This window comes from Quercus robur, chromosome 3, assembly GCF_932294415.1.
Source record: "Quercus robur chromosome 3, dhQueRobu3.1, whole genome shotgun sequence".
Taxonomy (NCBI): Eukaryota; Viridiplantae; Streptophyta; class Magnoliopsida; order Fagales; family Fagaceae; genus Quercus; species Quercus robur.
The window spans coordinates 59,365,059-59,387,057 of NC_065536.1; the positions used below are offsets into that span (position 1 = coordinate 59,365,059).

General features: G+C 36.9%; 2 protein-coding genes across 3 annotated transcripts; one reads left to right on the top strand and one right to left on the bottom strand.

Annotated features, from left to right (window-relative positions):
* Positions 1-27: 27 nt before the first annotated feature.
* Positions 28-7,120, top strand: LOC126718625 (DExH-box ATP-dependent RNA helicase DExH15 chloroplastic). Its single transcript, XM_050420929.1, has 9 exons — positions 28-597; positions 704-879; positions 985-1,098; positions 1,648-1,756; positions 1,850-1,936; positions 3,157-3,275; positions 3,759-3,939; positions 4,064-6,665; positions 6,839-7,120. Exons 1-8 carry the CDS (start codon positions 70-72, stop codon positions 6,317-6,319), a joined length of 3,570 nt encoding a protein of 1,189 aa, XP_050276886.1. The 5' UTR covers positions 28-69; the 3' UTR covers positions 6,320-6,665; positions 6,839-7,120.
* Positions 7,121-8,903: 1,783 nt separating this feature from the next.
* Positions 8,904-21,051, bottom strand: LOC126718624 (paired amphipathic helix protein Sin3-like 4). 2 transcript variants are annotated; one of them, XM_050420927.1, is made up of 24 exons: positions 20,613-21,050; positions 20,332-20,486; positions 19,690-19,845; positions 19,381-19,567; positions 19,207-19,305; positions 18,937-19,104; positions 18,530-18,851; positions 17,870-18,006; positions 15,882-15,957; positions 15,774-15,803; positions 15,277-15,581; positions 15,032-15,186; positions 14,518-14,645; positions 14,149-14,403; positions 13,045-13,743; positions 12,830-12,900; positions 11,798-12,448; positions 11,602-11,705; positions 11,241-11,379; positions 10,987-11,139; positions 10,742-10,905; positions 10,549-10,660; positions 10,212-10,386; positions 8,904-9,189 (listed from the first exon to the last, which is right to left on the bottom strand). In XM_050420927.1, the coding sequence occupies exons 2-23, from the start codon at positions 20,403-20,405 to the stop codon at positions 10,240-10,242; spliced, it is 4,332 nt and encodes a 1,443-aa protein (XP_050276884.1). In that variant the 5' UTR covers positions 20,406-20,486; positions 20,613-21,050; the 3' UTR covers positions 8,904-9,189; positions 10,212-10,239. The 2 variants fall into 2 exon arrangements, with proteins under 2 accessions (XP_050276884.1, XP_050276885.1); XM_050420928.1 differs by lacking the exon at positions 15,774-15,803 and having other exon boundaries at positions 20,613-21,051.
* Positions 21,052-21,999: the final 948 nt, after the last annotated feature.

The following is a 21,999-nucleotide window of genomic DNA, read 5'->3' on the forward strand; positions in this document are numbered from 1 at the left end:
TTATTCGAACATATATATATATATAGCCACGAATGTACATCCAAAATCCCTGAAGATATCTCTCCCGCCATGAACACTCTCTCCAGTCTCTCACTCTCACACTATTCCTCACTTTCCATTCTCACCTCCTCAACTCTCTACAAAACCACTCTCTTTCCCCAAACCTCCATTTCTTCGCAAACCTTAGGGTTTTGTTTTCCCAAATCACTTCGCACACCAAATTCACCTCGATTCAAAGCCTCATACGACTCTCCGGGTTCACTCTACCCCATAGGAGCTCAACTCTCTGACGATGAGGAAGAGGAGGAGGAGGAAGAAGAAGAAGACGAAGACGACGATGATGACGACGTGGCTGCCGATGAATACGACGTCGTTTCCGGCGAAGTATCGGACGGAGTTGAAGTCGAAGTCGAGCTGAGCGACGACGAAATCGGCGGAGCTTCGATCGCCGTAGAAACGGAGGTGCTTACTCGGCACGAGGAATTCAAGTGGCAGAGAGTGGAAAGGCTTTGCAACGAAGTGAAATTGTTCGGCGAAGATATAATCGACGTTGATGAGCTCGCTTCGATTCACGATTTTCGCATCGATAAATTCCAGGTCCATTTCCATTTCCATTTCCAATTCAAAATTCTCAAATCTCAAACAAAACCTAAAGTTTCAGTTATTCTGGTAATTTGAGATTTGATATATATATTTCTTTCAGCGATTGGCAGTACAAGCATTCTTGAGAGGCTCATCGGTGGTGGTTTCTGCGCCGACGAGTAGCGGAAAGACTTTGATTGCCGAGGCGGCTGCGGTGGCGACGGTCGCGAGGGGAAGGAGAATCTTCTACACTACTCCGCTCAAGGCATTATCCAATCAAAAGTTTCGCGAATTTCGGTATAGAAGTTCATTTTTTCATGTTAATTAAAATGGAAGGAACTGAAAATTTTGGCAATGTACTTTAATGGCATTGTGTTAATAAGTATGATTTTGGTGTCTTAGTGAGACTTTTGGAGATAGCAATGTCGGCCTTCTTACGGGGGATTCTGCGGTGAATAAAGATGCTCAGGTGTTGATTATGACCACGGAGATTTTGCGCAATATGTTGTATCAGAGGTAAAGTATATGTAGTATTTGAACTCTGATCATAGCATATTATGTGAATTACTTAGTGAAAACGATAGAAATGGATTCGGAATGTATGAATGATGTGATGTAATGTAATGCTGAAATATGAATACATTACTTGATATTTAGTGTGTAATTGTGGGTTCTAGGTAACTAACTGCTATAGGAAAAAATGTTATGGTTTTTGCATACCATATGCTAGTTGGATTTATGAATACAGAGATTTTATGCAATATGTTATATCAGAGGTAAATTATATGTAGTATTCGGACTCTGATCATAGAAGCCCATGGGAATTACTGAACACGGCATAAATTGGATTTCGAGTGTTTGAATTGTGTGAATAATGCTGAAATACGGATACATTATTTAATTTTAAGTGGATAATCGTGGGTTTCAGTTAGCTTAACTGCTATAGAATAAAATGTTATGGTTTGTTTTCGTTATCTAGATTTATGAGCTCCATTAATTAGTTATTCATCGGTAAAGTTGATTGTTGAAATCGAGGGTGGTGGTTTACTATGTCTTCACGTGCAGTGTTGGAATAATTTCTTCTGATAGTGGACTTTTCCATGTTGATGTGATTGTTTTGGATGAAGTTCATTATCTGAGTGACATATCTCGGGGTACGGTGTGGGAAGAGATAGTAAGTACAATTTTTTGCCCTCCCAAGATCTCATTTATTGTCAAAATTTGGTTTTCACATTTTATCGTCATACAATGTAATCATATATTTCAGGTTATATATTGCCCAAAAGAAGTTCAACTTATATGCTTGTCAGCAACAGTTGCAAATCCAGACGAGCTTGCTGGTTGGATTGGTCAGGTATTGTTATCTATGAGCTGACCTAGGCTTAATGTTTCGGATTTTGTGGGATCGTAATGATGATTTGTTGATACACGTTAGCTGCTATAATTCCTTTGGAGAGTTGTCTCATTATCAATGCTATGGTGAGACCAGGTGGCAAATGTTGAGATAGCAAGATGGAAGCATCAAATCTGTTTCCAACGGTTTTATTTTATTATTATTGTTTTTCTTTGGGATAAGTCAATAGTTAGAAGAGGGGGGATTTGAACCCTAGACATTTCCTTTGAAAACACAAGGAAGTACCAATTGAGCTACAAGGCTCTTCGTGGCATCCTACAATTTTTTATTTACTGCTTAGAATCAAGCATGGCATTTGTTTAATAAGAAATTCTTGGTGGTTTTTTCTTGTGGTGAGGGAATGTTGGGAACATTTTAAGATACCATCTAATGTTAAAAACAAAATGAAATGGCCTTGTCCAGCAGTTTGATATGCTCCTTTTCTTCATTTGAAAAAAAAAAAGACAAGACAATGTTACCCAAATCACACCTGATAATAGCCATGAGAATATTATTCGTGCATTAGGCAATGATTTCTTGTGATTTGATCTTAAAATATGGGCTAAAGACCCATAATGCATGATGCGGCTCATATTTGTCAGTAAAATAAATAAACACAACGAAGGAATTTTGAGTTAGCAATGCCATTATTCATATTTTCCCTCTTTTGTTTCCGCACGCACACAATCATATATTAGTTATCTGTATCTTTGTCAAAGGATTGCAATTTTAAAACCTATAGATTACAATCACAAGATAATCACCACTGCTTTTTCTGTGAAGTAGGCAGCTCGAATTTTGATGTATTGAGAAAAATATTTCTGATCTTAGACCCAAGATCTTTAAAATTGTCTTCTATATTCCTTGTTGGTTGATGGCTTGTCATTGCTTGCCGTTAGTGCCCTCACTCAATTATTGGTTGACTCCGGCATCAGCAAATTGTCATTACACACACACACACACATATATATATATATATATATATATGATAAGAAACTGTCATTACATATTGATTTACCTATTGGGCTTGTGTTCTCAGAAAAGCTTAATACATAAGTTATTAACTTTCTTTCTCTTCTGCTTGTTTACTGATGCCGGCATTGGTTTCTGAATTATCTTGGGATGAGTGATGTATAGACTTGTGAGAGGATCAAATTTTTCTAATTTCATCCTGTTTCCAGATTCACGGCAAAACAGAGTTGGTAACATCATCAAAGCGTCCAGTTCCATTGACTTGGCATTTCTCTATGAAGACCTCTTTGTTACCTCTTCTGGATGAGAAAGGAACTCGAATGAATAGGTATTTTTGTTTTTAATAATCCTCTATCACTCTATTAATGTTCTAACTTATAGTTTTCCTCTAGATGAATACAAGAGTAGGGATGTCTTTAACTCCTTTATTTTATCTTCTTATGTAATTACTTGGGGGCTCTGTGTTGCACAGACTAGTTGGTATTTTTTTGTTAGACTAGTTGCTTTGGTTTCTTATTTTCTTTTCTAAATAGCATGTTTCAACCAAATACGGTAATACTTGTACTGATATCACTGACTATATTTTGCCAATGGTTATTCAGTTAAACATTCATGATGAAAGTGTGAGGTTTGGTTCAAATTTACCATAAATATATGGTATTCTATATGAAGGATATTGTCTTTGTTTTTCCTTTCTTAATAATTTATGTCATCCCCTCGCTACTTCCCTCCCTTCAACCTATTCTTTGAACTGTAGTGGGGACTTACTATTTCCAATCATTTTCATTTTCTTTCTTCTAAATTGGAACAGGAAGCTGTCACTCAATTATCTACAACTTAATGCGTCAGGAGTTAAATCTTACAAGGATGATGGGTCTAGAAGAAGAAATTCAAAAAAGCGTGGAAGTGATATGAGCTATGACAGTTCTGATATCACATCTGGACAGCCTCCTCTTTCAAAGAATGACATAAATAATATTAGGCGTTCACAAGTATGGGCTCATTGCATGAGTTCTCTGACATATATGTGTGTGTTCGTAGGAATTTAATTTGTATGGGTTTATAGTATATTGTCATTATCTACCTGACTTGTAAATTTCCTAAATTAATTTTCAGGTTCCTCAAGTTATTGACACATTATTTCAGCTTAAGGCAAGGGACATGCTGCCAGCAATTTGGTTTATTTTTAGCAGGAAAGGATGTGATGCAGCTGTTCAGTATGTTGAAGATTGCAAGCTCTTAGATGAGTGTGAGATGAGTGAGGTTGAACTAGCCTTGAAGAGGTTCCGCATTAAGTATCCTGATGCTGTCAGGGAGACTGCTGTAAAAGGACTGCTGCAAGGGGTTGCTGCACATCATGCCGGCTGTCTACCATTGTGGAAATCATTCATAGAAGAACTGTTTCAGCGAGGACTTGTGAAGGTTGTCTTTGCTACAGAAACGCTTGCTGCTGGAATCAATATGCCTGCTAGGACAGCTGTTATTTCATCCCTCAGCAAGAGAAGTGATAGTGGGCGAATCCAATTACGCCCAAATGAACTACTTCAAATGGCAGGGCGTGCTGGACGTAGAGGCACTGATGAAAGGGGTCATGTAGTGCTTATTCAGACTCCTAATGAAGGTGCTGAAGAGTGCTGCAAGCTTCTATTTTCTGGAATCGAACCTCTTGTTTCGCAGTTTACTGCTTCGTATGGTATGGTGCTGAATCTTCTGGCAGGTGCAAAAATTATTGGCAGATCAAATGAATCAGATGGCATGAAAGCAATACAAGAAGGACGTACTTTGGAAGAAGCTAGGAAGTTAGTTGAGCAAAGTTTTGGAAACTATGTTGGCAGCAATGTTATGCTTGCTGCAAAAGAGGAGCTTACTAGAATAGAGAAAGAGATAGCGATGCTGACTTTAGAAGTTAGTGATGACGCCATAGATAGAAAAAGCAGGAAGCTTTTATCAGAGGCAGCGTATAAGGAGATTGCAGATCTACAGGAAGAATTGAGGGCAGAAAAACGTCTTCGGACAGAACTGCGAAAAAGTATGGAATTGCAGAGAATTTCTGCTCTGAAACCTCTTCTAAAGGAGTTTGAAAATGGAAACCTACCTTTTTTGTGCCTGCAATATAAAGATTCCGAAGGAGTTGAGCACTCTCTCCCTGCTGTTTATTTGGGGAAGGTTGACTCGCTTGATGGTTCAAAACTTAAGAACATGGTTTCTGCTGATGATTCTTTTGCACTAAACGTTGTTAAAACAGATTCAAATGTTAATGATTGTCAAGTGAACCTAGATGTTGAACCATCGTATTATGTGGCCCTTGGTTCAGATAACACATGGTATGTATTTACAGAAAAATGGATTAAAACAATTTACAGGACAGGCTTTCCTAACGTTGCCCTAGCTCAAGGGGATGCTTTGCCTCGGGAAATTATGAGGATGCTTCTCGATAAGGAGGAAATGAAGTGGGAGAAGCTTACTGGTTCTGAACTTGGCTGTTTATGGCGGATGGAGGGATCTCTAGAGACATGGTCTTGGAGTTTAAATGTGCCAGTTTTGAGTAGTCTTTCTGAAAGTGATGAGCTGTTACAAATGTCAGAACCGTACTATGATGCTGTAGAACGTTATAAGGAACAAAGAAATAAAGTTGCACGTTTGAAGAAAAAGATAGCACGTTCAAAAGGCTTTAAAGAATATAAGAAAATCATAGACATGACCAAGTTTACTGAGGAAAAGATTAAACGCTTGAAGACTAGATCAAAACGTTTGACTAATCGAATAGAGCAGATTGAACCATCTGGTTGGAAGGAGTTTGTGCAGATCAGCAATGTAATACATGAAACAAGGACGCTGGATATCAATACACACGTAATATTTCCTCTTGGTGAAACTGCAGCTGCAATTCGAGGAGAAAATGAACTTTGGCTAGCAATGGTTCTCCGAAATAAAATCCTGCTAAACCTAAAGCCTGCACAACTTGCCGCTGTTTGTGCAAGTTTGGTTTCTGAAGGTATTAAAGTTCGTCCTTGGAAAAATAACAGCTATATATATGAACCTTCCACAACTGTAATCAATGTAATCAACTTCTTGGATGAGCAAAGAAACTCCCTTTTGCAACTTCAAGAAAAACATGGGGTAAATATTTCATGCTGTCTGGATAGCCAATTTTCAGGTATGGTTGAAGCCTGGGCATCTGGGCTGACTTGGAGGGAAATGATGATGGATTGTGCAATGGATGAAGGAGATCTAGCACGCCTCTTACGACGGACTATTGATATATTAGCTCAGATTCCTAAATTGCCTGATATCGATACACTGCTGCAAAGCAATGCAAGGGCAGCATCCAATGTCATGGATCGTCCACCAATCAGTGAGCTGGCTGGATAATGTCCTAATGCCGCTAAACAGTATTGGTAAAATTTGCACAATTTTTTCCTATAGGATCAAAACTTTTCTAAAGCATTTGTAGATCTATTTAATGAATTCAATTCAACTTTTGGTGCCCTGAACCTGCTTCACTTATATGTGACATGTGGTTCATGTTACACATGTACTACCAGCAAAAGGCCCATTTATACTGAATGTTTGATTCCCAGTAAAGGGAAGCCTTCGACACTGAATTTTGTACCCATCAACCCCAAAAGGAATGTTGGCTACACAAATGCAACTACTCAGATATACACCACTGCCAGGGTTGTGCATTGTTTGCTACTTGCTAATATTTAAAGGCCAGGTAAATTTTAAACTCAGTTAAAATACAGAAATCTGTGTTGTTCTTAGATGCTTTTGAGTTTCACTTCTTGAATCTAACTTTTTAGTGCAATGATACTGTCACACTTGTCAAATGTTTTGTCAGTGCAATTTTTATTTTTATTTTCTGATATATGGAAGTGGTCCTTTGGCCAGACTATTCCCAAATGCTGTCAGCTGAAGATGCAAGCTTACTTGCTACTTGTTAGTGAAAGGGGACATTTCAAGGCAGCCATTTTTGATGATACAGTTATTAGTGTCTCTACTGGTATGTTTGGTAAAATGGAGAGAGAGGTGGAAGAGAAAGGAAAGGGAGAGGGGGAAGGGAAAGTAAGGTTAATTTTTCTTTAGGGGTTTGGCTGTTTACAGGAAATTGAATGGAAAGATAATTATGATTATGGAAAATTAAATTTTATCACTTCTTTTACTTCTTTTTTAGCTGAATAGTCTCTCTTCATTCTTTCATGTCTTCCAAATTTAAGTGGGAAAAAAATGTTCGGCAGGGAGAGAAAGGAATCTTTCCTCTTCCTTACCACCCAACTAAACAAAGTAAAGGCACTCTCTTCCTCTTTTTTCCCTCCACCCTCTTCCCTTTCCTTAAGTTTCTTCCCATCCATTCCTGTTTTGCAATCTCTTGCCCTCTCTCAAAGAAATCCTAGAGCTTTCCAATGGTTGTCATATGGCCAATATGTTCTGTTACTCTTCATCTTCTTTTCTTGTGTGTGTGTGTGGGTTAATTTGAGAAAGAGGGGAGAATGCCAGCCCTAGAGTGGACTCTCAAAGTTCACCCCAAGACTCTTGAATTAGCATAGGACACTTTTTTTTTTTTTACCAAGCAAAGATGTTTAAATAAGATTAAGGTTAGTTACAGGCTTACAGCCCATAACAAAATTAGGAAATTGTTTTGTAATCTAAAGTTGTATATAAAAAATAAGTTAATTGATCAAATAGTAAATAATATCTTATTTGAACGAAATTTGATATATATGTTAAGAACATAAGAAACATAAAATTCAACGGTTAGATTCTCAAAATTCACACCCAAAAAAGAAATATATGAGAAATTTGAAGAGTTTCTCTCCAGATTAGTTTGGAGAGAAACTTTATTCTACCTAGGACCCTGTTCTGTCTTTTACAATACATGTTATGCCTCTCCTTGTGTGTGTTTCTATCCGCTTCTGCTTGCATGATGAGCTGCCACTCTTCTTGGTACAGCTAAGCGTTGTTGGGTAATTGTCCTTTGTGCTGAGGCAATTACACCTCCATTGGGATTATCAAGGATTTCGAGGTTAGCAATTTTTCAATGGCATTTGGTTGTTTCCCCTCAAATAGTATTATACTTCTTTTGTGGAGCCAAATGCACCAGAGAGTGGTAAGGAGGCTTGGGATGCTGTCCTTGATTAAATCGGAATTCTTGCTCTCCTGATTTTAACTTTTATCCACTCTCCTTAATTATGTGCATATAAGTTTATTACTTTATTAATAAATGAGGTAAAGCAGATTTTCTCCTTCTGCGACATGATTTTGACTCGGCATTATATTTTTTGAGAACAATGGAATCTCGAAAGACAGGTAAGATGCACTACACGCCCAGTGGAGCAATTCTAGTTCTTAATTCGCATTATTGGATTTGGAGGGAGGGTGTTTGTACCGGGTCAGCCTTAATCGTAAAGCATTTCTTTGCAGGCTGTTCTCTGTATTTCATCATATAAAATTCCTTTTTCCTCATGCTAAGCTTTGCGTATGTTTTTCAGATGACAAATTTAGGCGACCTCAAGTATTGCCGTGTGTTGGCCCCTATCTTGGCATGCTATTTCGAAATGAATTGGCAGTCCCTTTATCCTTAAGTCAATTCTATATTTAATGGATCAGGGAAGTTGGTATTTTTATTTTGGTAAGGCAGTTACTTGTTAACGTTAAACATAAAAGATGTCCACAATCACGCACTTGAGCTCCTGGCTAGAATGAGCTGTTTATACGACTTTCAAAAATGCCTTGGTGCCTTGGTCTTCCGATAAAAACTATTGTGTAACAGTATTCAGTACCCAGAGAAAATTAAATGAATAGTTGGGACCAAATAGTAATTGCACCTGGACGTTCACGCTAATTTTGTTTAAAAGAAGTGTTGGAACTAGGAATGGCAGCACAAGAAAGTGCAGCAATAGAAGGGCCCCCTCCCCCCCCAAAAAAAAAAAAAAAATCATCTGTAGGTGGAAAATGATTAACAAGAATAAAGATGAATGAATTAAACAATGCATATCAAGTATACATCACAAATTTTACCTCTATTTACATAATTTGCGGCTAAAACTTCAAAAACATACAGTAGTATACTACAACCGTTGAGCCATGTCAACCTCCTCATTTTCTTTATTCGGTTGGTGAGATAGAAATATAAGAATACATGAAAGATGAATCCACGAAAGCTTTTTTTTTCCCCTTCGCGGCGCTGCGATCTTTCAAACCTCAGGCGCCAAGCCAGAGTAAGTAATGCGTGCAAAAAGTCACTGAAAGTCGGAAACATTTGAATCACATCAAGACATTGACATCTATTTGAATCAACAGAAAATGAGTGAAAAGTGAACAGCAGTTTCACACACATGGAACCAAACCGACCTTTTCCAGTCCATGCATTCACTACAAAGGACATGCACTAGTTCAGAATAAACAGTAGTTTCACACACTTGGATTTAACTTTCTCCAGTACATGCATTTACAATAGAAACCCCACTGCCCAGTCCCCAACCCCAACACCAAACTCATGCATTTGTTCCCTCCCCCCCCCCCCCCCCTTCTCTCTCTCTCTCTCTCTCTCTCTCTCTATATATATATATATATATATATATAAAATACACCGGAAATCAGCCTCTAAAAAAAAATTTAGGGTACAACTGCCTACCACCATCTCTCCCAGATCCCACAAAAGTGGGAGCTTTGAGAGCTGGGGAGAAAATCTAGAACTACAACTTTTTGAACCACAACATTGTAGACTGTGAGTGATGGACAAAAAGTAGTGTGTTCATGTGAAAATGATAAACAGCCACTTAGTCTGCCACATTAGAGTTGTGGCAAAGTCGTACAAAGTTGTGGTCCTAGAATAACTCCTGGGTATGACCTCTCTCTCTCTCTCTCTCTCTCTCTATGAGAGAGAGAGAGAGACAAACACAAAAACACATCCTCCAATGTTGAATGCCAAATATGCAAGAGACCATTCCAATACACCGGAGGAAGAACACAAGACAACGTTTTGACCACAACAATGCCAATGAACTCTAACTCAAAACAGCACCACTTTCCCTAATAAGAGCAAGGTGGAAAGTAAGAACACCGAATGCATGTGTAACACGATAACATACAGATTTCAACCACAACAACAGCGGTGGTTTTGGGATGTAGGTGAAATCAAAAGACAGCAATGGAAAAACAGAAGATACCCATACTAATAGATATATCCACATCAGGCACATGTTCTATAAAAATGGGGTATCAACTATAAGCACACCAGATTCATAAAAATAAAGGGACATACCATATCTACTAAGGGTCACAGGAAGTTATTATGAGCTAGAAAGCAGTCTGTGAAATCGTTGTACTCTACTTGAACAACCACTCAAAGACTTTGCCTGGTCATTACAAGAGTTGTAAGATTTCCTTTTCTTTTTCACCCGGAACAAAAAGTCTTCCGTATCCAAAACGTATGAGACCTACCACGTACAAAATTTGTGAATTAAAAAAAATGGCACTTCAGGAAAAAAAAAAAAAAAAAACCCAGAAAACATGCAAAAACCTATGACTCTTAACTGAACACAGAACATTATATTATCATTGGTACAACATAACCAAGAAATGAATTTTATGTAACATACCTTGGACGAAGTGCAAGCTATCTTACACTCTAATCCATTGAGAACTTGAAGCCCTTCCATTGCCTGGCATGTGGTAGAAAATTCATCGCCATTGGCATATTTGTGAATATTCCTACAGACAGCAGCAGGCATCATTAGCTATGACCACTCAACTGAACACACTGAAAATCATTTGCCCCTATTTCTCACATACCTCCTCAAGAAGATCCCAGACTTCTCTTTCTTCTCTGGGACAACTGACAGGAAGTCATTGTGTAGATATGCTGAAAAATTAGGGTCCATGGAAACAGCTGTCACTTCAGGCTTATCATGCCCATAGTCCATAAGCTGAATAGACAAACTGGTTGGCGTAGATGACTGCAAAACAAATTTTTAGGCTTTATTAAAAAAGAGAGCTTATTCAAGAAAGATAATGAAGCAAAATCACTGAAGACCTACACATTCAATGCGGTATATGTTCTCATCATGAAGAAGAACACGGGCATTTTCATGATAAACAATGTCGACAAATCGTCCAAGTTTTCTTGATTTTTCATATGCATACAGTTGGAGAAGCTTGTTGTCCATCTCATCAGTGGCAACTGTTTGAAGCTGTAGCAAATGAATATAGTTTATTCTTATAGGTCAGATGGAATAAGGTAAGGGGAAGAAAGAAGGGATAACTTGAGAAAAAAAATGAAATCATGTATTACTTGTTTAACAAGTTTATATATCAGCTTGTCTAATGTGAATAAAACATATGACTGAGTTCCAATAATAGCTCGACAATCATCCTCAAATTTTGTATTGTCCGAAGAACCATCAAGTAAATTGTATAGTGCATTCATGAACCTGTACCACCAAAAACATAAAGCATTACTTATTAATAGGTACCGACATTTGAGTTTGATTTGCATTTAAAAATAAATAAAGCTAAACTACCTGTGGCATAAAGATCAGTAGGGCTTGAAATGCATTTTAAAATTTAAAAAAAAAAATTAATTATAAAAAAAAAAAAAAAAAAAAAAAAAAAAAAAAAAAAAAACCCTACTAAACTAAACTAAACTAAACTACCTGGCATAAAGATCAGTAGGGCTTGAATCATTTGAAGCCCCCCATTTCCTTTCAGCAGCAGATGACGAATTAAACTTTGCTGATTGAATTCTCTCATACAATGTCTGTCATATTAGTGAAATACAGTCTCAATGATATTCACAAAATTTGGAAAGCCAACAAAAATTAAATCATATTAACATATTATGAGCCTTACTTGGTGAAGCCTTAAAAGCACATAGAAAGAGTCATTTCCATAAAAAACCCGAGAATCCTTTTCTTTCTCATGTAACGCTGAAGGGACATGCTTCGCAAGAGGCTTCACAGTAAGTAGAAAACGTTCTGAATATGGTAATGATGTCCCATCCCCTTCAACATCGTGTGCATCAGCCATGCCTTCGGCTTCACCTTCACTCTCAGCCTTGTTATCATGCTCATCATGGTCTCCATCTTCCTCATGCTCTTCGCGAGAACACTCCTCACCATCAGCGGACTCACTTCCTGATACATCCCCATTCTCAGAAGCATTCTCAGTGTCCTCTGAAGACCTAGGAGCACTTTCCTCACCTTCGTCGTCAGCATCAGCTTCATTTTCTCCCCCTGCCTCCCCACAACACATATCTTCTTGTCCGTGTCGGGTTGGATATTGCCTGCTTACAGAACCATCCTTTGGTTTATGCACAGCCTCTAGACCAGCATCTCTATAAACTGCAAAATTATCCTCCTCAAAATCTCCATTGGGAGACAGTTCACCCTCTTCTCTTTCAACTTTAAAGTGTCCAACAGAATCTTCATGGTATCTGTTAGCTTTGACGCCATCTGATGTTCCCCCATTTGTGGATATAATTGGTCTTGTTGAATCACCACCCTATAGGATCAATCGGGAAAAAAGAAGAAGAAAAGAAACATTTCTAAGTGCATATTCATAATGATATTTGTAACCATCAAGATCTAAGACCCAGCACCATGCCCAATAATCAACCACATCAGTAATAAGCCTTGGCAGTCACACTCGTCAATGATTTACTAAAAGCTTAGTGCTGACCATATATTTTGTAATTAGTGAAATTACACTAGCAATAAAAAAATCATTAAATTTTTTTATCTAACTGAACACCTCTTTTCAAGTAGAAGTCCAAATATGAGACCAATAGGACTCCATAGGCAAAACCAAACCAATGTAATGGCCAAGGGAGAATACATAAACCTGAAATGTTAAATTAAGGACAGTTCACAATGTTAGCCATACCTCAGATAAGGGTACCTCGACCCCACCCTCAACAGCAACATTACTAGGTCTGGATGGAGTAGCACTAAGCCCTTGCAACCAAAAAACAAAATTTATCTCAGAAAGCATCTTGAAATGAACTTGGAAAATCGGATAGACTAGTAGCAATGACAAATTCAAGAGAGATAATTGTGTAAATAAATACAAACAAAACTAGTTTAAAGCATCCTGCAAACCTGATGTGTTCTCTATGTTCGTTCGTCCATTACTCAGCTCCACAGCAGTGACAAGTGATGCATTTGAATTGACAAATCGTTCATTGGAATTATCTTGCTTGCTGACTCCAGATATTTCATCAGCCATAGATGCATTGACTTGTGCTTTACCTTGTTGAGGGGTGCTGCAGAATGTATCACTTTTACGTGCAATGCGTTCTGCATCAAGAGAGCTATCTTCTTTAACCCCATTATCCCCATTTACTTGCCAGGCCCTGCAAGAACTTGACTGTTCAGGCGGAATATTTTCATCTCCATTTCTGGAAGTATTTGACTGTTTGGAATTCACAGCAGTAGCACCACCACCACCAGGACTGAGATCCCCCTCCCCAACACTTGCAGCACCAGTTTTGACAGCATTATTCTTTGTCTTTACAACATCCTCAGTATCCTCTGCACCCTGAGGTCTAGAAGGAACACCAAGCATGGGTTCCAGGAAGGTTGTCCAAATCTTCATAACTTTATCCAACTGTTCAGTTGTACAAACTTCTCCACATGAATACTTAATGAGCTGATACAGATCTTCATGGATGTCTAGATCACGGTACACAAATTCCAAATTTGGAATAATTGGTCGCCTATTTCCAGCAGCGATAGCAAGAAGTACATCATCTTCCTTGCGCTTCTTCTCACTAATTTCTTTAATCTCCGCCAATAAGGCTGTAAACCACATAACAAATAAACCATGAGAACTGAATAACATATGCTGTATCAGGATGTCCTATGGTAATCGGATGAGTCCATTGTTCTTGAAATAATTATATAACCGGCTAAATCAGTCATTTTCCATTTCTATAGTATCTGCCAATTTTTTTGGATCACAACTAACAATAATATTATTGGATCACACACTAATCCAATTTAGCACATCCAAAGCTTATGTTGCCAATAAGGAGAGGGAAAAAATATGCAATTACATTAGAAGGGAAGTTAATTATTAAGTGTGCTCATCGGTAGTCAGTATTTATTTCAGCATATAGCATATCATGAACATTAAACTTAAGAAGATTTGTAGTTACAAGCTTAAAATATGTCAAGATGCTGAAACATCAAGGTGAATATTACCTTTTGTGCTTAAGCTCTTTGTGTCCTGTTGCTTGAAATAGAAGCTACGATGATCAAGCGATTTATGATAGTTCTTCGAATAAATTTCAGCCCAAACTTTATTAAAATCAGAACGACATCTTGCCCACTCTTCTTGTTTTTGCTTCAAGCGTGTTAGTATAACTGGCAAAGCAAGAGGTGCATTTTTCCTCAACACATCCATCACATCAAGCCCATGGTCACCATATAAACGTTCGATGCACCTGAGATTCAGTGCTGATAAACAGACAAGAAGGAAAACTCCCATCAGAAAACAGAAAACAACTGAGAATAAGCTTTTATATCATAATATATCTGCTGGAATTCATTATTCAGTAATCAGACTTTAACCTGTGAAGTGTTCCTCAATACGAATTGGACTCTCCGTTTTGATTGTGTTATTGTTAATCTTTTCCAGTAGTTCTTCTACACGCTTAGTTGTAACATTCACGGACTCTAACAACATGTCAAGCTCAAACCTGACAACATAATTACAAAAGATCACCAACTGCGAGAGCCATTATGAACAGAATACTGAATATTCCAGCAACTATTTCAAGAAAACTGATAAACAGAATGGTGAATATTAATCCATGTCAAAGCTCCCAATCAATAAAGCTATTGCCAAACTTGGGTTTGAGCAATAAAATACATTCTCAAAAGGGGTTGATTGCATAAAAGAGATCAATAGATTGGAATCCACTCAAACATGACAAACTAGGTAGCTAGAACCAGAGAGCTGCTAAAGCCAAATGAGAGTACAAATTAAAACACAATCCCAGCTTACCTCAAGTCACCTAAAAATTAAATCAAAATGGAAAGAAAACAGATAACATAAGTATAAAAACTCCAGGCAAGCTCTAACCTGTCATCTTCACATCGAAACAAGCTTTCTTCATATTGGTTTTTGCGCATGTGTTTAAAAGAGTAATCCTCACTTCCTGATGTGACAGACACCCAATTATCATTCAATACTTGACCACCAAGGTCTGTTCTATGACTAGCTGAAGGTATTGGATACTGCAACATTGAGACACAACTACATAAATACATAAGTTAAAAGTATTGGAATCTCCTAAAATTATTAAATCAATGAAAAGGGTTGCATACATTTTTTGGCAGCAGACGGTAACTGGGAGTGCACCGCTCACAATTAGATAGGTCAAGTTCATTAATAGGCTTTGACAAGTACTTATCCTTGCTGGGGAATATAGACACCTTATGACTCCCGATGTCTTTATTGCCAAAGGCAGCACTTTTGTCAACTCTATCCCTTTCCCGGTTTTCAAGCCTATCCCTTTCTCGGTTTTCACGGTCTCTATCTTTAACCCCATCATCCCTCTCACGATCTCGATCTTTGTCCCTCTCCTCTACCTTTACTGATCTGGGTATATGTCCATCATTCCACAAGGATTCTGCAATGAACAGTTTTAGTTAACTTTACAGACCAGACATGATGTTTGAGAAAATCATAATGCATCTACCAATAATTTAAGCATTGCATCTAAAAAGCTTCTGTTGAGAAGCAACTCCACTCAAAAACAACTCCCACAACAAACTGCATCTAGCCTAAGGATAGCAAAAGGGGAACAAATCACTTTACGTACTTTTACTCATGACACCAGCAAGGAGTCCATCTGCAGTGCAGGATATGATTAGAAACAAAGTTAACAACACAGAAACCAGAAGAGGTAAACATTAATTTAAAAAGTTACCGTTCTTCTCACAACGTGCCAAAAAATCATTAAATCCATCCATAAGTTCCGGATATCTTCCAAGTAAATCTTGCACCTGACATAAGCCAAAGTTTCAACAAATTATTGAATGTATTCATGTTCTTCTTAGTAAGTCAAAGGGATAATAAATTAGGTAGGTTGTGTTATTCTCAAGATTATTAAAAGTATCGAGCAGACAGTCAAGTTAATCCAAAAGTTTTTCTAAAGCAATCAAGACTGTTAGCAACACCGGACTAGCAAACCAAATCAAATAACAATGCACCTCTGAAAGCCAGAAATACAGGGAAAGAAATCTTTCTTAGAATTTTTTTTTTTTCTCTTTTTTCCCTTTTATTTTTTTTGGGGGGGGGGGGGGGGGGGAGTGTCTTGAAAGTGTTTGTAAGACTTTTTTAAGTTCCTTCTAAAGGCAAGCCTATAAAAGGTCTCAATTATTATTTAAAACATTGAAGTCTTATATTTTTTTCAATCTCACGTGACATGCTGTGATTACAATCAGTTATCATAAATCACATCACTCAGCAAAAAATAGATAAAATAAAATAAATTGACATCTAAAATTCTCTGTAATGTAAATACTTTCCAATCCCCAATTCCCAGCAACAGTGATGACACTCCATATGCACTAAAACAGAAACAAGATGAAACAACCTAGATACCCAAAGCAATATGGCAAAGATTAAATCCTAAATACAAAACTGCATTTTTCGAACAAATTCAATGTATTCCTTTCAAGGAAATTCCTAAAATCCATTCCAATTATGTTGCTTATTATTGAGAAAAAAGTATCATTTATGATGAATACATAATGATTTGATCAAAAAAATTTCAACAAGTAATCATCCAATGCAAGGCTGAGATAAAAGGATAAGTTTTTCATATAGACAAAAAAAAAAAAGTTGTTTCATAATTCTATTTGACAAGAAACCATCCGATGCACTCATGAAACACTTTGTCAAAAATATATCACATAAAAAGGCCCTCACTTGCTGATGCAGAGACTTGCTGAAAGGCCATTAAATAATTGCTTTAAATCTTATCACAAATCAACTATGCTTAACACATCAACATTATCCTAAATCTAACCAGATCTAAAACCAAGAAACACCAAGACAATATAATGTTTCTTCTTTTTTTGCTAAATAAAAATGTGTGCTTTGATTGTTTAGGGCCGAAAAGCACCCCCCAAAAAAAATGTAAAAATTTACATTTATCATAATCTGGAAACAAATTTATAACACGAAACTGGTTGTCAGCCCAGAGTGAATAATACACTCCTATCATAGTGAACTGCAGTCTGGCATCACTTGAACCCAAAAATGGATTATGATAATAGAAATTTTCTTCCAATTTTTATCCTTTTAAAAAGCATCATTTTTTAATGATCAAAGAATATTATAATCATTAGTTTTGTAGTAAAACCACCCTATAATTAAGCAACTTTTAGCTTAGAAACTATGTTATTCTTGTCAACTTCTGATGAAACAATTACAGGTTTCATACAAATACACTCTCATCATTCTTTATACTCGCATAAATGATCTTGCAACATATTCCCATAAACCTGCTGCATACCACCATGATCTGTATTCTGGGTAATTTAGTGTCCACCCAATATAAGTCTACTCTCTTTTGGATTGGGACCAACTCAAATTTCACTCTATCCATCTTATTGGGCAAAAGATAACGAACAGCGTGTCATGATACACTTTTGTATGCTGGAGACTGGCTAATTTAAAGGGGCACCAGCCACTAAAGTTAGGCTATGCGTGAACACGATACACCTGTCCTTTCATGCAAACAGAGCTCCATCCAAATGCTTGTAGTTTTATAATTTAACAATCTCATTTTTTTCCTAAGTAATATGAATTATATATATTTATCATAACAAATCCTTGACAAACTTAATTATATTAATGAGGGATGATGATAAAATTAGTGAATTTAATTATTAGTAGAATCAATCATACCAAGGATTGCAATTCTGCTCGTGTAATTATTTCCCTGCTATAAATATGAAGACACTTCAAAAATTCTTGGTAATCATCAGGGTTCCGTAACTTCTCCTTTACTTTTTCACAAAAAGCAAACTCCTGACCATACATACCTGCCAGACCACAAGCCAAGTTAAAGAAGCAAAAGTCTCAACATGATATGTGAGTTAGAATACACAAAGCTAAGAGAAAAAAACTAAACACAATAAGGCAAGTATCTCAGCAAAGCATTTAAGGTTGAATGGGAAAGAAGATATCATAAGAGTGATATACTAAGAAGCAAACATATTTCAGAAAAATATTAAAGATGCATTATAAGCATACTGTGTATTATCATATCCTCCAATTTGTATGTAGCAGCAGTAGCAGCAGCAGTAGTAATAACAACAATTATAAATTTATTAGATAAGTAAAAACAACGATTATAACTATAATAATAGTATGTTGTTGTTGTGCAAGGATAAAGTATTCTAGCTTTTTCCAAATCAAATTCTGAATTCACATTGCAATAATTTAATAATTTGTTAAGCGATAAAGAGCTTTCATATATATAGTTTGTAATTGGGGCATGGCCGCATGGGGCAAATTTTCAACTAGAGTCTCAAGTATAGCATCAAACACAGCTCAAACACTCACTTTTCAGAGAGCTTTTTTCATCAAAGGAGGATGAAAGAGGACGCATTCCAAAGTTCTCATCGCCTTCCCCACCTTGATGCAATTGTTCTCTGCTAGGAACTTTCCGTTTATGGGGAAATCGTTGCATATTGAAGTCCCTATTGCCATCATGATCAAATTCTCTATCATCCCTTTCCCTTTCTCTCCTATCTCTGTCTTCTCGCCGATCCTTTTCACCACGTCTTCGTTGCTCTTTGTCCACTCTCATCAAAGATCTATCATGGTCTGGATCAGGGCGGTCAACACTGAGATCACGGTCATGTGGAGCCATCGTCCTTTCTTTCTGGTACAAATGTTCATGAGCTAAATGTTAGCCAAATGATCATGAAATCAGAAGGGCAACATGATTAAAAGAAAACTACACAAACCTTGTCAACATGCAATTGCCGCATTATAGGCATGGCAGAGCTTCTATCCCGGAGCAAAGGATTCCTACCAGATTGAGGATATTGAGCAGAAGCTGTTCCTGAATTATCGGGAAGAAAATGAGTGAACTCATCAAGCAGGTCCGGGTGATCTTGGAAAAGTTCAGCAACCTGAAAAAGGTAAAAGATATAATCATCAGCAACAATAATCAAATTTACAAAAATAAAAAATAAATGTTGCAGCACAATAACAAGGGACAGGTAGAAGCTCACCTCCTGGTAGACCTCACTTATGGACTTGTTTTCCTTTCTGTACAAATTCAAAATTTCTAAAAATGACTTATAAACGCGATCATCACCTTGAAATCGGGTCTGCAGGCAGAGAATTCATTAAATACACATGAATGCAAACCATCACCTCGAACAAAGTTGTGAATTGCTATCTACCTTTATCTTGTTCACAAAACTGATAGCTTCTTCAAATTCCACAGGCTTCTTTGAAGGAGGTTGTTCATCCTCAAGTGGGAGGGTGATCTCAAATCCCTTTGGCAAGAAGGTATTGAAACCCAAAATTAGGTCTCGATGCCCTTTAAATAGTTCCTTTACCCTTGCTATGACACCCGTTGTGTCAATTCTACAATCAACATAACATATACTACAAGTTAACAACAAGGTAAAATAAAGTATATCCACATCCCCAAGAATAATTATACAAAAAAATGCCACTTTGAAGCACAATGTATATCATGATCGAACCTTTGAGCCTTGAAATCTTTCATGACTTCGAGAAAGTCTTCATATTTTTCCCTTTTGTCTTGAAATATGTCCTTCACCGCCTTAAGATACGATAGGGCATCACTTGTTGTTAGTTTCTGTGTATTTGTCCCACCCATCATCTGGGGTTGCCCAGACCTAGAACACATAAATAATCCAACAAAATTTCAATATTCACAAACTCTTCCCACTAGATCAAGATCCAAATCACAAATTTTCCCATTAAATCAAAAGCTAATCTCTAAAACATAATCCTCTCATCATGGAAAGATGAGAGAAGTGTGCATGGATACACAAACATCGATTGCTATTTTCGGTTTCTCTATCCACACACCATAACACCAAAAAAAAAAAAAAAAAAAAACTGATCTTTTATCATCAAGTCAAACGAATTTCACCAGTCTTACTTAAAAACTAATCGATGAACAAAATAAAAACAAGCATAAACTAACCAAATTCACACAACTGCCCTAAAAAAAGTACAGAAATTCACACAACTTGAATGATTAAGAAGCTTAATCTCATCATTTACATAATCAAACTTCGATAATCAAACACAAACACAAACGCATACGCAAAAACTAAACAAACAAACAAAAAAATTTCAAAAAAAAAAAAACTCACGCTTCTCCTCTAGATGAAACCACAGGCCGCTTGAGTTGAGAAGCCATGTAAACATCATCTCTAGACCTCTTCATCTCTGAGCAAAACACAAACTCACTATCTCTCTCTCTTTCCTCAACAAATCATGCTTTTAGCTCCGATTGAAAACAAAATTCCTGCAAAAGCAACTCGCTCATTCACAACAAAACACAAAAGCAGATCTAACCGCAAACAAAGAAAAAAAAATTCAAAACCTAAAAAAAACAAAAAATTTAACACAAACAAGAAAATTCAATCCTCACCTCAAGCGCAGATCGCGGACTTCAAAACACAAACACTGAACCTAGTTTTTTTTTTTTGTTGTTGTTTTTTTTCGTTACGTTACTTGAATATGAAGCAAGACTTGTGAGAAATTTGCAGCGACGAGATTCATATTATCTCATCGAAAATTCACATACTAAGCGAAACTGAACGAGAGAAAGAGATCGCGCACTCGCCGCATACAACAAAAAGCCTCTCTCTCACAAGTCACAAACTAGAACGAAGCCTCTCTGTGAAAGAAAACTAGTAGTCTTTTTTTTGGTGAAGATTATGTATGCGATTCACTTCTGGAGGGAATACGAAGATTAAAATCTAATTTTGCTTTTCCTCTAATTTTCTCGGAAAACAAACAGAAATCAAAGGGAGAAAAAAAAAAAAAAACGCACATACACAATGAGAGAGTTTTAGAATGTGATATTATATATATGGAGATATAAGAAGAGAGAACACAGAAACTCTACTCTTTTTTCTTTTCTTTTTTGGAGGAAGGAAGGAGGGTAAGTCATTTTTTTTTACGGGTATTTGCCGGTCACCTTATAGATGGGTTACCGGTTATAGGCGGTTGATTTTATGCCACGTGTGCAAATTAGGGATTTGTTTGATTTTTACTGGAGCGTGGTCAACACGGTCCAATTGGGAAAGGGCTGTAGTGGCATTTTGGTGAATAAGGGGAATTATGAGAGGGCATTTGCGTAAGTTGGAGTTTGAATTTGGATGATCGGTTCGGAAAAAATTTTCGGTTTTGGGGAATTAGGGTTAGGGCAAGTTTGGAGGTTGGGGATAATTTGGTACGAGTGGTTGTTTGTTGGTAAAATTTAAATAATTACTAAAATGATAATGATAAAATTTGGTGTAAATCTTCTATCTTTTTAATTAAAACAAAAAAAAATTAGTCTTAAATATAATTTTACTTAACCAAAAAAAAATTGAAGAAGTTAGATTTAGACTAGTAATTTAGGTTTTTAATTTTTTTTTTAATTTTTTAAATTGCTTAATTATAAGAATTTTTTCTCACCAGGGAAGCTTGTAGATTAATAAGATAAGTTTTTTGAATCAACTTTTTTGAGTTTTATAATTATCTAGAATTGTGGCTGTTATCAAATGTGCAAGTGGGGTGGGCAAAATAGGGCCTAACATTAGCTAATTCTAAATGGGTTTCTTATTTTTTGGGTCAAAGAATTTTTTTTGAGTCCTAGCCCTTTTGGTTGGCCTATTTAGATGTAGTTGGGGCTAGGCTTGAGCAGAGAGATGGACTGGACTCTGGAGTAGTTTCTTTAAGAGGATTTTGGGCTTGTTGCAGATGCAAAGGCCATTCAAGAGCATGTATGGGCTTAACAGTAGAGCCCAACTCAACAAAAGACAACAAGA